The 18,302-nt window shown below is 38.3% G+C and overlaps 1 protein-coding gene across 5 annotated transcripts in view; it reads left to right on the top strand.

The window, feature by feature from the left end:
• The window catches only part of LOC126380057 (F-actin-monooxygenase Mical-like), a 72,285-nt gene that overhangs the window by 3,325 nt on the left and 50,658 nt on the right, over window positions 1–18,302 (top strand). For 4 of the 5 annotated variants that reach the window (XM_050029228.1, XM_050029227.1, XM_050029230.1 and 1 more), the window contains exon 2: window positions 16,228–16,413. In XM_050029228.1, the coding sequence (XP_049885185.1) occupies window positions 16,237–16,413 (177 nt within the window). In that variant the 5' untranslated portion in view covers window positions 16,228–16,236. Of the gene's footprint in view, window positions 1–15,319; window positions 15,446–16,227; window positions 16,414–18,302 lie in introns of those variants that run through there. The other variant, XM_050029229.1, reaches the window with a different exon arrangement.

Below are 18,302 nucleotides of genomic sequence, written 5' to 3'. Positions count from 1 at the left end.
GCAATCAATTTATATAATATATTTTTTTATTTGCATCGCGAAAGTAACATCATACGTACATAAACTCACACTAGTAATCACTAAAGGAGTAAGCAGGCAGAGGAGCAAGTAATCCGAAGATAACTTGCAGTCATCGCATGGTGACCAGCTCATGGCCCATAATAATTTGTTTAAAGGATGTCCTCGGGAAGATTCGCAAACGCGTTTTGGGTTTTTTTGTAAAACGTCGTTATCTATAAAACTACACTGTTCGTAATAGTGCATATCTACATTTGGGGTTTTAAATACAATATTGAATGCCTTATAGAGCCACCGACAACCAGTTCAATGTAATTCACGCATCGTGACCGCGTCACGCATTTTTGTATTTACAAACAGTTTTTATGGCCCCTCCTATGTGGCTCAACCTTAATGATTCATCAAAATAGACCAATGAACGTGTGGGCTAGTCGACAACTACGTACTTATTTTATATGAATATATAATTAGCTGCCATACTGTATTCAACTGTATAATATGGCTATGCAGTTAGGTACCTGCAAAATTAATTCATAACTAATATGCCATCGATGTATTTAGCTAATAGCGTAGCCACAGTTCGCTTTGGTACAATTTCTAACATAGTCTTCTTGAGTAACAAATAAAACATAGAGGTGCAGGTAGTGTCGTATCAGCCGGTGAAGGATTTGCCGTAAACGAGAGAGGAATGGCCATTACAACATTTGAAGAGAGATCTCAACAGTATAAGCATTCAAATGACTGTAGTGGTTCTTGAGATTAGCCCGAAAATACACAGAACAGACTTCCTTTTTCCACGCGTTTCCGAGAAAAAGGGTCTTGACAGACAGACAGACGGACGGGCAGCGGGGTATAAGGGTTCCGTTTTTCCTTTCGAGGTTCGGAACGCTAACAATGTCAATTTCGGTGCGAATCTTCTCGGAAATAAAATGAGTCAGTCTAGTAGTGATGTGGCGACGAGCGCACGAACAACAGACACCTATATTAGTACTCGTTAAACACTAGTCCGGCAACTGCGACCAGTGATGTGTAGTGCAGAATATTCACATCAACAACAATAGGTCCGAGTAGTATGTTTTGGGAATGAGTTTCGAAAAAGGGATATTTTCTTTTTGTTCCATTTTTAAATCATAGATAAATTCAAATTATACATACTCATGCTAGCATTAGTCTTCTTAGGGCCCTATCTCACTAGAAAACCATGGTAGCATCACAACTTCTCAATTAAGGCTCTCGCCTTACTGCCTAAATCATAAAAGACAGCGGCGAATTCTGATGATGAATTAGTTGGATCTTTATTTATATAGATGAACATATTACATTCATACTCTTAAGTATGTTTTGTGGTCATCGCCTTTACGTTTTATCTCTCGCTATTTATTACTTTTGTTTTTACATTTACAACATTTTTTCAAATGTCAAAGGAACGGGCTGTGTGATGTCATTGCTTAAATGAGTTGATTGCAGATTGAAAGTGACAATGCGCCCGGTATAATGTTTGGCTCGCGAACTGTCGGCCCACGCTCTTCTATAGGCTATAATAATAAAAGAAAACACATTTGATCTATTTGCACATTATATTCAGTGTTTTTATTCGATCTTAATCGTGCTTATTAATTGATTGGTTCATTAATGAAAAATGTTTTGAATAGGTGTTATTGCATGTATCAATCGTTATGGATAATAGCAACACGGGCCTCCGCGAACCGGAGTGGATATTAAGCCTTGTTTTCACTAGGCGACATGTTTCCTCGGTATAGGACGACGCGTCGACAGACTTTCCTCGACATCTACTTGGAACGTCCGGCGAATTCTGCCGCCGACGTCCGATATCGGGGACACATGTTTGATATATATATATGCCTAGTAGAGACAAGGCTTTAATCTTACAAGTTACCCCTTTATCATGCAAAAGGATGGTACGTACATAACATATTTTATAAGTAATTATTTGTTACTCGTGGCATAATGGCTCGTAATCAATACATACATTTTTTATTTGCCTCGCTTCATGGGAAAAATAGCACTTGTTCGCAGTTTACGCTTTTTATTGTACATATATAGACTCACGCTCGTAGTTCCTACTAGGATAGCCAGTGGGGCAGTTAATATTAGGAGACGATTTGCAACCACTTTCGACAAGAAGTCTTAGGATTATGGACCATATGATGACCGCCGGCTGGTGATCCGGTGATCCTGATTATATCGCCCAATAATGGTCCGTAATATAAGATTTCTCAGTTGGTTTTTCTTTTTCATTTCGCGTTCTGATTTTGTTTCGCTCCCAGACCGACATAGAAGCGGTTATCTAACAAAGATCATTGTTTGTCACATAGTAGATTAGATACACAGTCGAACGAAAATTGTAAACTTTTTGAAGAAAGCGGGCACTAAATGTTTCCAGCCGCCATTGTTGGATAATAGTCGCGTCGCGGTTACGTCGTGGTTATAACTTCACATTACTAGTGCATGAAGTATAGATAAAGCGGATAAACTGGACGCGTGTTGGTAAGAGAGCGTGACCGGAGTAATTGTGAACGTCACAATTATTTAACCGACGTACTAAGTAAATAAAATACAAACTTTGGCCGTTATTGGGAGACTAAACAGAGCTATCCGACGTAAATAAATGTTTAAGTCTAAATAACATAAATACAGTAGACTATATAATCACGTCCCTAGCGTTATCCCGTTTCTACAAAGTCCGCTTACCCAACCTGGATCTGACAGGTCCGGTTGTTTAAAGAAGCGACTGCCTGTCCGACTTTCTAACTCACTAAGGCAAAACCAGCTCATTATTATTATTATTATTTATTTTATTTTCAGACATTTGTCCATAGTTTGTTAGTAACAATTTTCTTACTCTCTAATGTTAGTAACTAAAAATAATGCATCAGTCCTGTCAGTCAGTCTGTCAGTCGGTATGGAGCTTCATCCACCTGCGCAGCAGTGGAGAGTCCCACCTGTCTGCGAATACACTCAGGATGGTGCTGGTGGTGCCCCGTCATTATACCTCCAAAACGCATTTCTCGGGAATAACCCCCATTCCTCGTGGTATTTTCCTTCACCACTAATTACTATAATCTGAAAATGAATTGGTTTAGGCGCATGCTAGATTTATTTATTTATTTATAGGAAAACCAACAGCTACATCAAATAGTATAAACATAAATATAAATCACAAAAGAGCCAATTATAGGTTTCCACAGATAGACTTCGGTATATGTTAAATAGATAGTAAAATAAACTAGGTGCCTATACAAACATAACAAACACATTTCACGAAAAAATCTACTAGTCGCCCACAATGCCCGGGATAGAAATCTGCAAGCAGAAAAATGCCTGCGATCACGTAATTACAACGCATGATACTCCTAACCAACTAATATCTTTTTGCCAATTTCCGCTTCACTGATGGTATACTACAGTTGAAGATATCAATATCAAGATCTTTTATTATGTTATTAAGGTTTCTGCCTGCTCGCCATAGAAAACTGTCCTGTCTATAGTTTTTAGATGCTAATGGTAGTGAAAATTCGAAGATTCGAACCTGCGACCTCTCCGTGAGAGTGAAGCGTTCTGCCACAGGGCTACCACTCGTTTTAAAATAGTCTATATGGTCCTACAATTTGAGACCTTGGGTACGCACGGAATACCTACCGTCCTAATGCACCACTACAGTAACTGCATAGGGACGTATGTCATGTCATGGGCGATAGGCTGATAAGTCGTCACCATACGGTTCATCATATCCACCTTAGGACTTGAGTCATAGAGTAAAGAATAACTATATAGTAAATAATACTAGGTATAGAACGGTAACTCTCCAGTAGAATATACACTACACTGTTATGTAGTTATGCAGTCCACAATGTCCCAGGATGTGACGATTGGTAACACTTACCCCTTCCAGGATCGTCGCGTCACCTCAAATAGGTCGCGTAGGAGAATAAATGGCCGAGGACAGAGAGACTAGCTACCTTGTCGTAAACCAACTCAAAATTTTCCCTTATTGACCTTCAGTTGAAAAGCGACATAAAACAGCACGCTATTCAATCTACAATTAAAAATCTTTTTCTTAAAACATAACGTTTACAGCCTTTTTAAAATAATAAAATTATTGTGGATAACATTGTCCTTTTTAAACTTAAATAGTCTATAAAACGTCTCACTGCTGAGCATATGCCTCCCCTCAATCAACCGAAGGGGGTATTGAGTATACTCCACCACGCTGCTCCAGTGCGGGTTGGTGTAGGCGTTTTACGGCTAGTAGCAATATTGGTTTAAAATTACATGTGACTCCAAGTACTATAAACAAAGAGATGACTGTCGGTGCAAATTCCAAGCTGCAAATCATTAAGGCCTAAGAACTATTTAGGGTACCGTAGTAGCGCGGGAAATGTTTATCTTACGTGTTTTTTTTACTTATTCATTCCCAAGTGTGGTTGGAAGTTCTTCTCTGGCAGCAGTCGCTCTGCCCACACCTATAGAGTTGGCGGGTATGACTTGTGTGTGTATTTAAACTTTCGTTTTCGGTTAATTCTGACGGTTACTAATTACTTTCTATTGACAAATCTCCAATTCCAATATTACGTCGCAAATGACGTAAGAAAGGCTTCTCTCTCAAAGACGTCTCTTTTGTACTAACCGATATTCCGCTGGTGCGAAAGAGACAGACAGCTAGGTCATTATAATCAAGTTACGTCTTAAATTGTATAATATACGGATAACATACGACGTACATACATACATACTTAACTTACGTCCGTAATCCCTAATGAGGTGGGCAGAGTCACAAGTAATCAAAGACATCTTGCAGCCATAGTTGTTACGAAGTCTTAAGAAGGATACGTACAATGCTTAAAGTAAAATAAAATACATGTGTTGATATTCTTAGCAAGAAAAGTGAGTCGGGATTGAAGCAAATGGAATTCCATAGCTTCTGCTTACCCCGGCGGGAAATAGGTGTGAGTTTATGTTTGTATGTTAACATTCTGTTTTTGATCATCGTGTTGTTTTGTGTACACGCTCCCTTAGTCTTGGGAATGATAACGGTTAAACGGATTTATTCTTCACTCTCCGTCAAGAAAGAAAATTTTTTGACGCTAACACAATTGTCCGCCCAAGTAGTTAATGCCATTTGCGACAAATCTATAATAAGTCACGTAAAAAAAAGATGGTAACACAACATTCTGGACCTTCCGCATTAACCGCCGCAACTTTCTTCGTTGCTCCAATCATCTGTAACAATGTAATCAAGCGATAAACAAAATATCGCATTATTACTGCGGAACTGTCCGGCGGAGTCCAACCCGCACTTGGCAGGATTGTTCCACCCGTTATCTACTGCACTTGATTATTTATCCTGCAGTGACCTTACGTCTCGACTCATAATTACATGTTTCCTTATGTGGTGGTATAAAAATATCCAACTCAATGATCTTGCGTATAAGATCCATGATAGTTAACAAACCAACGAAATTTTGTCATAAAAAAGGTCAAAGATTTATTACCCAAACATGGTGGCATAGTCGGGCTCAATGTTTAATTTTTTCAAAATAAATTTTGGTATGTTACTGGATTGTCGATTAGGTTATGATGTTGTCGTTATGCGAGCTATCGGTTTAATGGACTCACATAAAATCTAGACTCAATATCCTTCGCACAAATAATCCTGCTATGTTACTCTTTTAAATAAATATTACCTACTAGCTTTTGCCCGCGGCTTCGCTTGCGTTAGATTCGAGGTAACACAATTTCTTAATGTACCAAAATTTAGCTTCCTACCTTGAAAACTGCGTAAACTCCCATATACCATCAACCCCCCATTTTAGAGAAGTGGAGAGTTAGAAAGAGACGAAATATAGTCTATGTCACTCTCCATTCCTTCAACGATCTCCACTTGAAAAATCATTTGTGCATTATTTTTGTGAAACCCATTTATGTGCATTGTGAAGAACAAATAAAAAAAGATCTTTATTTACTTTATTTATTCATGTGAATCCGTCGCTCCATTATGCCCTGAAACACGGACAAACAAACAGGCAGATACACACACTTTCCCATTTATAATATTAGTATGGATTCTTATTTGACTCCCGCAAACAGACACGTTCATATCTTATGACTATGATTTATTGCATGGAATACCAACAGTTTAACAAGCAGCTAAATATAGCAACAGAAATCCAAGTAGGTATAGGTTTTCATCAATTGAAACAATATAAAGTTAGCCGCGATTGTTTTATATCAGGAATTACAATCGAATACTCCTATACGATTTTGCATTGTATTGATATTGTACCATAGCGGGCTACAGTCGCCATCATATCACAGCTTTGAAAAGGTGATGAGTTATAACGACATGTTATTATTAGTTTATTCATCTAATTTATCCCACTTAACGTCCCATTAAAGAACGCTCCAAGATTTTATTACACGTCATTAGGCCAACGCAGTGCAACAGATTTATAATGGTCTTTTTACACGCACGTGGTCACCGTAACACCGGTGGCCGTACGGTCTTAAGGCTTCACGTGAAAGCTTCCATATAATGATATACACTACCATGTTACTAGTTCAAACGGGAGCCGAATACTTATAGAAAGGGCCTAAACACAATTCCTCGATGATCACAAGCCCTGTTCGTGAAAGTATTTGAACAGAACTTTATTCAAATTTGATGACACGGTCTACTTACCAACACCGGGCTAAAGAAATCTTAAACGGTTGCGGTTGGAATATTGACGCCGTTTGCAGAATTGAATCAAAATTGTACTATTACCTAGTTGGCGTGGCTTTTGTTGCAGTATGTAATTTGTTTTTGATGAAAGAAATGTAGCAGGTTCGTGTATTATATAAAACAATTTTGGTAGAGTAAAATCGCACTTTCTGGTTACGTTTCGTTTCGCCTTTTCGGTTCCGTAGCCACAGAGTTACATGTTCCGTGTCGAAGAAGGTAAAGAGAGTTTAGTCTACACTTAAATTTCAAACTGCAATGTATTTTGTCTCGGGCATTGTTGTCGAGGTTTGCTTATACACCGCTAGCGTTTGTTTTAAAACTTATGCTCGGCGCTTATTAATTTTTTCTAAACCCTATAAGTATGTATGCACTTCTGATGTACACAAATGCTGATATAGTGTACGATGCAAAAAAAATGTGTGGACCAAAAAGTGGGTATTCGTGGTCACTGCAACAGACTTTTCTAGGAAACGGGTGTGAAAATATGTTGTTGACTTTTTTGGAACTCTTAAATCACCAGATAAATGTCCGAATGATCGAAATTTTGCCATAAGCACTTGCTCCTTTCACCGCTTTCATAATTTTCGAAAGCATTAATTTCGATTCAAGAGTAATTAGATTTATTTTAATGCGGTCCGACTGCAGCGCGCTGGTATATTTATACCCGCACTGCACGCAGGTACGGTTTTTGTGCACGTCGCGCATAATAAAGATTACATTCAGATTGTTACTGTGTTGCTTAGGAGCAGCGTCTCGACCTTCCAATCTTGCAGGCGTGCAGTTTGCGCAGTTACGGTTTCTAGCGCAACAACATTGATCATATTTCTTTATGATACCTCTTATACAATCTGTTTGTGTATCAAGCTGCTACATTTCCAGTTGCAGTTACGTATGATTTATAAAGTTGATCATTAGTTAAATTCACGCCGCATAACTCTTGCGTTAGAGCAATTTGTCGGAGTGCCAATGATTTGGACGCTCTCGGTTGCTCGTTGTGTCTTCTTTAATCGCGTCTGTAATATAGGGCAATTTCTCTTTTTTTTCTCTGTGCAAGTGTTGTCTTATCCATAGCAACCGATGCGTCGCTACCGACATAAACGTAGTATCATACTTCTGTCCTGCGCGATGCCCATTGGTGTATGTTTACGTACGGTTTAGATACGCTCTGATTCGCATAGCCTCAATACTGCACCGTTTTCCTTTGCCCAAAGTCTGTAATTAAAAAAAATATGGATACATTATGGTCTTCGTATAAGATTTTAATAAGCTGTAAAAAATATTTTAACTACTTAACAATATCTAAAACTATTTATAAATTAAAAATTTCAAATTAGGACCATAAAATTAAATAGTTGAGTTTATGTAAAATACAAAGAACTGTCGTGGTTACGATCTGACTTAAATGACATGACGGAACCCAGTGCGTCATGTAACTTCACACAACATATCAGAACAATATAAATTGTTGTGATATGTGTAGTGTTACATTACACCGATGATACGCGACCGATGAACAGCAAATCAGTCGTACGCTAAGGGACTGGCTCACAAAGACAGGTAGCACGCGTCACGGTACACACCTGTATAAAAAGTAAAACGTATTTGCATGAGGTACGCCTGTGTAGTAGATCCGCGCACGAGGCTGTCTCTGCACCGCACATGTTACACGAAATAGACCCTACACTTACTGATCAATAAAAAATATAGCTGTTCAGTAAAGCGCATCCTATCGTCAGCTCTACATTATTTATCAATAGAAATATCATAACTCTCCTTTTTGCTTAGCCGAATTGTCGCTCCGAAGATCGGTCGCCGAAGTTCAGCCTGTTGTGTCGACACTTAGTGAAGTCAACATAGTTTTATGAGCCGTTAATAAGATATTGTTTAGGCCTGTGAAAGAAATATCGCAATGCGATACTTACCACATACACAAACTCACGCCCGTGCTCCGTAATGGGGTAGACTAAGCCACAAGTAATCATAAAGCAAGTTTGTTTTATATATTCATAGTTTTCGAGGAAGGATCTGACGTACCGATGGGTATTATTAATTATTTTTATTTTAATCAGTATAAAACCAGAGGGTTATTAATTTATCTTAAGTGCAGTTTACACTAACACAGTTGACTCGACCATTATAGACGGTGAGACGGTCATCACCTCACATCACGTTGGTCTAACAGAAAGCTCGGTGAGGTGTGGGTACTTAGTTCAACTTGAAATTAATGTACCTCTGACTACCCCAATTCGGATAAAGTCGTGAGCTTATGATGATAAAAGTGGAGGCGATATAGTGTTGTGCGTATAGTTGATTTGATAGTTCAATCCGATACAGTTACTTTAATAACAGATAATCTGCTATAATAGTTTCATGATCTGCCTTTCAATGAGTTCTATGTTATCAAATACTAACTTATAATCATTATAAATGAGTTAATATTTTTATGCTTATTTATTAAAACTTGGAATATTACTGGTTCTTGCAAAACGTCTCAACTAATACTTTAACTATATTTTTTAATTACGTGCCGGTCTAAATACTCGATACTATCGTATCTGTCCTTGCTAGTAAGTGTTACGTCACGACTTTAAAGTCGGCGCATCGGTTCGCGACGAGCGCACGCGACTCTCAATGACGCTCACATAACCCGCAAACTGAAACCGTACTTCATATTACCACTATTTACGAAACTACGGTTAATACGCATAAAATATAATATAACAATTATTATTATATGATCTTCGTCAAGGTGCAATAAAACTAAGTGTAGAGGTTACATAAATAATTAAGAAAGTGAATTCAAAGATGGCAAATCGTAACCTTCTCAGATAATTAACGCTTAAAAATATAGTCATAGTAGTAGTTGTGTGTAGGTATGTAGTACTTAAAAAACTGGACTTAAAAAAAGAAAGTAAAAGGCGAAAGAAACAAACAGTAGGTGTAGGGCCCTGTGCTGGAAGGGTTTCTGGCCACGTCTTTCCCTCAGCGACTAAGCTTCCGATCCAGTTACATAATATGTGATTTATTGTTTGGCTTTCAAAAAGCGGTAACTATGTAAGCCAATTTTGAAGAATAAGTATTTTTTTTTAGTAGTACTGTGTTCTTTCTAACATGATGGACAATTGTTATAGACCTGAAGACGATAGGCTGATCGGCCTTGTCACCAAGATGTTCATCACATCCATCTTAGGACTTCGTATCAACACTAGTGCAAGTTGTCTTTGATTAATTATGACTGTGCGGTTATGTATGTAGGTATGATCAATAGTACCTGTGTCTAAATGAATGTAAAATGAGAAACTTAGGTCATAGTCTGGACACTCTATATAAAGATTTCATTCTTACAGTGTGCTACCTAACGCGTAAGTGAGCGGGACACAGACCGCGCGATCCCCCTTTCTTCTTAGTGACTTACGACAATTTAAGACTTAAATAAGACACAGAGGGGGTGAAGTCGCTGTCCGACCAGAATTGGTGCAGGGCGGAGAGTTACCGTAGTATTTTTCTTTATTCTATGCTTCATCATAATCAGCCCATTAACGTCCCCACTGCTGGGGCACGGGCCTTCCCTATGGATGGATAGGGAGATCGAGCCTTAAACCATCACGCGGGCCCAGTGCGGATTGATGGTTATTAACGACTGCTAATGCAACCGGGACCAACGGCTTAACGTGCCTTCCGAAGCACGGAGGAGCTCGAGATAAAAACTTATTTTTGTTGTCACCCGTCCTATGACCGGCCTTTGCGAAAGTTGCTTAACTTCAACAATCGCAGACCGAGCGCGTTTACCGCTGCGCCACCGAGCTTTTCTATGCTTAAGTTGGCATAATTATCAGCATACAGTCCTAACTGCAGATAATAAATTTGTCTCTAAACAGCCACATTTGATATCGAAATATCCTTTGCTTAATATTATTCTTATAAAGCTTTGCTTACGAACGAAACGATCTTCTATCGTGTGGGTTGTGAGGTGGAGTACCAACCTCATCAACCCTGGTGTTAGGGTTATTGAGCCGCCAAAGGCCCCTGATATGGCCCATGTAACGACTACTTACTTACATCAGTAACTAGTAACCGGGACCAACGGCTTAACGTGCCTTCCGAAGCACGGATCATCTTGCTTTCGGACAATCAGGTGATCAGCCTGTAATGTCCTAACCAAACTAGTGACTACAAAGTAATTTTTGTGATATGTCCCCACCGGGAATCTTACCTAGGATCTCCGGATCGTGAGCCCAACGCTCAACCGCTGCATCGCGGAGGTTTTTAAAAACGAAATTATGTAAATATATGTTATGTTTATAATATTCTTAAACGAAGAAGAATCAGCAATATAACAATGGGGCAATTCAAATCACGAGCATGCCATGCCCTATATTTATTTTTATTTTCTCTCGCGTAAAATAAACATCGATTGCGAAAACTGTTTGCGATATTTTTATTTTTTGACGTGAGTTTATGGAGTTTGCCACAGATGGGTTTAACTTGGGTTGAAATAGAGGTGCTGCGAGAGTTCTTACCGACATCTCAGCGTGAAAAATGATGACCGGTGCGCCCTGACCTGCGAAAAATCAATGCCCGCACAAGACGATAGCTACATGCACACACAACATAACAAAACATATAAGTGCTTTGGCGTTAGCTGTAAGCTTATATTGTGAATTGAATAAATAAATAAAAGCTCACGGCTATATCCCAGTCGGGGTAGTCAGAGGTACATCCATCACAAGATGAACTAAGTACCCACACTTCACCGAGTTCTCTATTAAACCAACGTTACACATTACACATTGCTCATATTGAGCACGTATTTTTCTTTCATTCATATCTGTGTTTTTCTTATTCACACACACACATATTAACCTCTTCATACAATCCATCCACACTTTCTTGGGTCATTATCCCTTACGCTATATTCATGCACATTCACTCTCATCACTTTTCTGGAAATATGCCTTTCATCTCTCCCCATTACGAGCCCTTACCACGCTAACCTGTTGCTCTACAATTTCTCACTGACGCCGCTACTTTCCAACTTCCACTTAATATATAAATCGTTCTATTATAAGATCGTAAATTCAAATTCAAAAATATCTTTATTCAGTAGGTAACATAGTTACACTTTGAATCGTCAATTTTTACATGACGAACGTCTCATGCACCTAAAACTACTGCAGCTTCTCACAACCTGTATAGCCGGGGAAAAGAAACTGCAAGAAAAACCTCGGCACAGGGACCTAGACGTTCTTTAAAAAAAAATTGTTATACAATTGAGTAATTTAGCTGCCTAATATCAGTTTTCAGACATTTAATCCCATGCATTCAAATAATCACTAACTTTACCTTTTTTGTAAAGTTTCTGTTTAACTACTGTCTTAAAGCAGTTGAAAGGCAAATTCTGATATAAACAATAGATTTGATATCTCAGTGCATTAATAACGTTAATAAAACATAAACAAGCCTTATTAACGAGTGGAGGTCGATTGGGACATACCTCGCCCACCGCTTTATGATACTCAAAGTTTTAGGTTTGCATTTTGAGGTATTCTATTGCTTCAACTGGCATAAAGCCTAATACTTATTGAACGTAGCTAGAAGAGAATTAAGAAAACTATTGAGTTTCACTTCACTTGTTATAAGGGTAATAATCTTCGGTACTTATATGTCTACAGAGCGAGATATATATACATAAGTACCCGAGGTGCGGCGTTATCTCGTAGATAATGTCTAATCTAAAGTTGTCTGTCAAATTACTTTGGATGTTTGTTTTATGTGACTTTTTTATAAAAGTTAAGGTGAGTATGTATTTTATAATCAATCATTCTTAGTTCGCGTTAACGTAATAACCACTATAGCTGTAGGCAGAGAATCGGGAGTGTGAAGATTATAAACTTTCTTTTAATGTTGATTTCTATAGGTACAGACCTGATAGAAGTCTGTGTGTTGTTCGCTTCGCCCAAAATAACGTCATAGAAACCAATTAAATAAAAAGCCAAATTAGATTACTTGGAAATACTTACTGTGTTCACCGTGTAGGCGGACAAACTGTCACGCCCTTTCATTTGACACTACTCATGTGACTGGCAACGAAGTATAGTCTTTTATTGGTCGGTGGTGATATATACCCAAGTGGATCACAATTTAATTACTAAACAACGTGGACAACTTCCTCCATGGTCCACCGATTAAGCGTTAGGTTCACGATCTGAAGGTCCCGGGTTTGAATCCCGACGGGAACATCACCAAAAATACTTCGTTGATCACCCGATTGTTCGGAAATACGATGATCCGTAGTTCGGAAGGCACGTTAAGTCGTTGGTCTCGGTTACTACTTACAGAAGTACGTAGTCGGTGCATGGGCCGTTTCAAGGGGTTTTGGCCCAACCAGTATGGTAGAAAAATACTAAATAAATTATTTGACATATCTGACGTTCATAATCGCTCGGATAGGGCAGACACACTTGGTGTTCAAGTTTTAAGACCATCTGAATTCTTTTGCCACTCGGATCTTGTGCATATCTCGCTTCATATTAACATAAAATATTTCAGTGAAGTCGCCGACTGTAGCGAACATTCAATGTTTACACGTAAGCGTTTCCAAACGCAAACTCCACACTCATATACCGACTTAGACTATTTTTACTTTCCAACACTAGACTAGCTTCGGACAGCATAGAAGTTTTCGTACAAAGTAATTATGTAAACGGAAATATACGCTTGTTTAACACAAAATCCAGCGAACATTGACGCCATACGCTAGTTTTCAAACAAAGAAATAATAAACAACGTCTGAGTTTACGTTTTGTAAGAGCAAATGTGGCAAAAGTAGCGTTTCCTGCCAGTATTTGTACTATAAATGGGTGTCCGCGCAATTTGGCTAATCATCGAGGGTGGATTTAGTTGACGCAGTTATTTCAAATTCAGCCAAGGTCGGCCCAGCACGCGACGATAGACCTTGCACTTATCATGTCACTCGGAATTCACATACCAACTAAATGCTAACTATTCTACAACGCGGCATAAAGAAAATTGGAACTTTATCTCATTAAAACAAAACACAAAGACAGAGCGACTTGATACCGAAAAAAGTGCACCCGCATAAGTGCAATAGTTATTACAGTTGCAGGAATACTCAGGAAAAGGAACTTTGTCTCATTTATCTACCCTGTAACGCTGAGATTTTATCTCCCGAAGTTTTAATTTGAACATTTTACGTCGTTGCTGTCAAAAATGAATAGGATATCTACATAGTACCTTTATAGTTTATACGTAGATACGTTCGAATTAGAAAAGCTTGTTTACAGACTTTAGTTGTATTTTTAAAATATTTGTACGTAGTTTTATTTTTGAACTGCACAGATCGGAGAAAGGTCACGTTCACATAGAAGCACTTCAGAGTGCTTTAGAATACAATTTACTCTGATCATGCTTACAAAATGGAAGGATTTCAATGTTTCGTCGAAAAAAGTAATTATTTTCTTATCTATATGAATATAAACAAATTGGAAATTCTAAATAGAATATAATGCAATCTAAAATACGCTAATTACTTAATGGATGAGTTATGAAAACTAGTATTCAAATCATGGCAGAAACACGAGTACAATCAATTTATTTATAAGACATCCAACTGTGCTTGTCTCATGTCGTCAATTTAGTCTATGAGGTATACAATTATCTAGACTTGTTTTGTTCTAAAGTATCCATGATGCGACAAAAAATTGCGAAAACTTTCTTTGAGACACAAGTGACTTATTAGCTCTAGTTTGAGAACGTCAAATGTTTGTACCTTACTTAACCTGCTTTAACCTACTTACTTAATTCTTGATTTTTATAATTGTAAAAGGGTAAATAACTTAGCCACTATTAGGTGGAGACTTGTAATTAGCCTTTAGTTATTGTCTAGTTATTATGTTAGAAAATGTATATGGCCGTAAGTCTTCCTCAAAATAAATAAATAAATAAATAAATAAATAAATAAATAAATAAATAAATAAATAAATAAATAAATAAATAAACAAATAAATAAATAAATAAATAAATAAATAAATAAATAAAAAAATAAATAAATAACATACATACATACATACATAAACTCACGCCCGTAATCCCTAATGGGGTGGGCAGAGCCACAAGTAATCAAAGACAAACTTGCAGCCACTGTTGATACGAATTCCAAAGATGGATATGATGAACCTTATGGTGATAAGGGATCAGCCTATCGCCCATAACATTAGTCCATCATGTCATCATAAATAAATAAATAAATAAGTAAATAAATCTTTAATTATAAATACTCATAAATAGGTACGTATTCAGTTTTTGTGCACTTTCGTTCGACTGCCGGTTGGCGCACCCGTGATCATTAAATAATCGGCGCCGTGCAAGTTTCTGATTGACATGGAAGACAAACGTATAAAATGCACACTGCATGCTGTATGACGCCACCACAACGTTGTTGGTTTCCTACAGATAGTTTATTGTGACGTAATTTTATTATTGTCAATTGTTTTGCGTTTATAAAAAGCGCTGATATCTCAGTTCGTGTCTTCGTATACGCACAGAGCACGGTCTTCATTCAAAATTTAAGAGCCAAGCTCTTTTCGCTAGTTGTTTCCAGATTTGTCGATCCTTTGCAAGTTTCTTGGCCTCCTTGTTTGATCAGTCGAGTTTTTCTTTTATCAGGTATATAGCTTTACGTAATCACAGTCGTAAGTAAAATATTTTCTTTTAAAGTATTGTCATTTAGAAACGTTGGTGTAATGACGCTTGTGGCCGTGACACTGTGATCTGGTAATGATAAGGTGTATTGAGATCAGTGGGCCAGGTTAACGATACCAGCTATTTGCGTTTACTCCACGAGCCGCTGTTTCCGGGATTTAATGTTTATAACCACATTAATCTATTTATACACAGTTATTGCGAGTCGAACACGCTTTATCTCTTGTTCCCATAGGTCCGTTCATTCGTAACTTTAATGTTTGTCATTGAAATTGTGTTGTTGAAGTGTTTTTAACAAGCGACGACTGTTTTGGATGTCATTGCAGCTAGCTTGGTGTGTATTGTGTTCTACCTTGTTTATTCTACTAACTAATAAAGTTATTGTTTCACAAGTATTTCTTTTAGATATACAAGTGTTCTTTTTTATAAATTTTCTTTAGCTTCTGAAGGGGGCTTACAAGAGTTAATTCCTTATTACTGCCTCCTATTGAAAAAAACAATGTGTAGTTGAAATACTATTGAATATTGAAGCAGTGTGGTGGATTAGCTTCCCCCAAGATTGATTGAGAGGACGGCTATGCCCGGCTGGGACGAACATAGGCTGTTTATGTTATGTTTTCTACACATACACGTCGGAAAGCTCGGTAACACGCGAGTACTTACTTTATCAAGCGATGCTGTACCTTTAACTACCCCAATTGGGAATATAACCGTGCCTTTAGGTTTTGTTTTTGTTTGTTCATCAGCGGCTGAAGATGAACCGGGCCGTGCGCGCGGAGCCGACGCCGCCGGAGTGCGCGCTGGCGGCGGAGATGTTCGACCACTTCTGTTCAGCCGGCACCATGAAGCAGATCCTGGCGCTGCACCGGGAGATCTGCAACACTCTCACCCTCAAGCCCAACCGCCTGCCCGACTTCTACCCCAAGCTTAAGGTACTTGAAACGAGTGCAATGTTGTGTGTAAGGATTGAACGTGCACCTATGAGTTTACTATAATTGGGACGTGCTCAGATAAAATATGAGGCCGCTACGTATTACGTTGCGATCATTTTTCATGAAAAAGAGAAGAATTTAATTATAGGAACAAGCGAACAAACTTCATGTGAAGGTCTGACGGACCTTAGATCAATAATAGACAAAATGTGTGTGGACCAACACGTCCGCCTCGAGGGTCGTTCACCTGCCAGCTAAAACAACCGACCCCTCTCAAAGAATTCAAAATACGAAAATTCAAATAAACCGACCATAAACTAACATGGCCAGTAACACACATACACACTCAGTACAGGATATAATCATCCTAATGCCGAGATTTTCAGACACAATAGTTAAACTAGCAAACCTATTACGAGGTTATGTTAACAAAAATTACATCCGAAGGTGATATTTCAAAAAGGCGCGTAATTGGTTTTCACAAACGTGGTTAAAGCGACGATATACAGACATACCTACATACATTGACTTACTCTGTTACTATTTCACGTCTTAACCAGTGGCCCGATAGGGTTTTAGTATTTACTGCGAGCTGATGGGTTGCGTTGTAGCAATTATAGGATGCCTAGTACGGTATACTATAGCACTAATTTGCAGAGGGCTGCACATGGAAAGTTTTAGTCAAAATTTTTAGTCAAAACTCATCATCAAAATACAATATCGACTGAATTTGGAACATGCATTCTTGCTTAGCTTTAAAGTGGAGAAGTTATAACTGTATCTTTTAAATAAATAATAATTCAAGTACATTAAGACTTGCAATACTGCAACACTTAGTGGCTAACAGTAAGCAAGCACTCATCCAATAAAGTTAATTAGAGGATCTCTCAATTCAGGATCATGTCGCACACGCCGCTCTATGCCCGCAGCTCGTGCCCGCACTGTTCGAGTCATTGACTCCTCCTGACCACTGTAATCCTCCTTGACCTTATTTATTTACTTACTTTAACAAACAGAATGTCATTCAAACGATGCGAAGTCCCCAATAAAACACATATCTGTAGCCCAAATTGACACTGCAAAATACACCAGAAAACAGGTGTTATACCGCTTAACGCCGCATGCGCTTTTGGCACAATGCCACACGCGACTCTGGACTGTTCCATGTTGATGATGAATCAGTCGTATGGATGGAATACTGTCTGCATTGGTTTCGATAATGGAACCCGAATACACCATTGTAAAGCCCCTTGCTGACGTCATTCTATTCCATCCAATCATGTGTGTCCGAGTAGTCGGTGTTGTTCTTGGATTGTATAATTGGACAACAAACACTATAATGCCTCGTCATGTCGTCTGTAATTTCAAATTTTACTGAAATAGAGCGTGGGCGCAAGAAATTACTATTGCCCGCATTAACATCTGAGCAGGACATGTTTAGTTGGTATATTCTTGTACGACTTTGTTATGCTTTGTACATTGTTTTGAGTTGTATTATATCGTAGCACATCCTGCATTCATGTATACGTATAAGGCTGAATCATTCATACTGGTTCTGCAAAATTGCATAGCAAAAACCAGTCAGTTCGCGTCTTGATCTCGTAAACACCGAGATAAAACGTTGCATATGTTCACACAAAGATATCGCTATCATTCAATCATGTCTGAGCACTGTAATTTCCACAAAATTAAAACAAATTGTTTTATAGAACAACGAATGAAAGCGGCAAGAATACTTTGTTAATTGCTGGTTTCGTGTAATAATAATCATCGACGACGAGCCATACATTTCTCCGTCCGCAGTGGTGCAATATTAACACTCCTCGGCAGGAGTCGCTCAGACCATCAATCTGTAGCTTCATGCGAACATAGAAACGTTTGACACGTTT

Source organism: Pectinophora gossypiella, chromosome Z (assembly GCF_024362695.1).
Source record: "Pectinophora gossypiella chromosome Z, ilPecGoss1.1, whole genome shotgun sequence".
Classification (NCBI taxonomy): domain Eukaryota; kingdom Metazoa; phylum Arthropoda; class Insecta; order Lepidoptera; family Gelechiidae; genus Pectinophora; species Pectinophora gossypiella.
The sequence above is the reverse complement of the archived record's forward strand: the minus strand, read 5'-3'. Positions and strand labels throughout refer to the sequence as shown.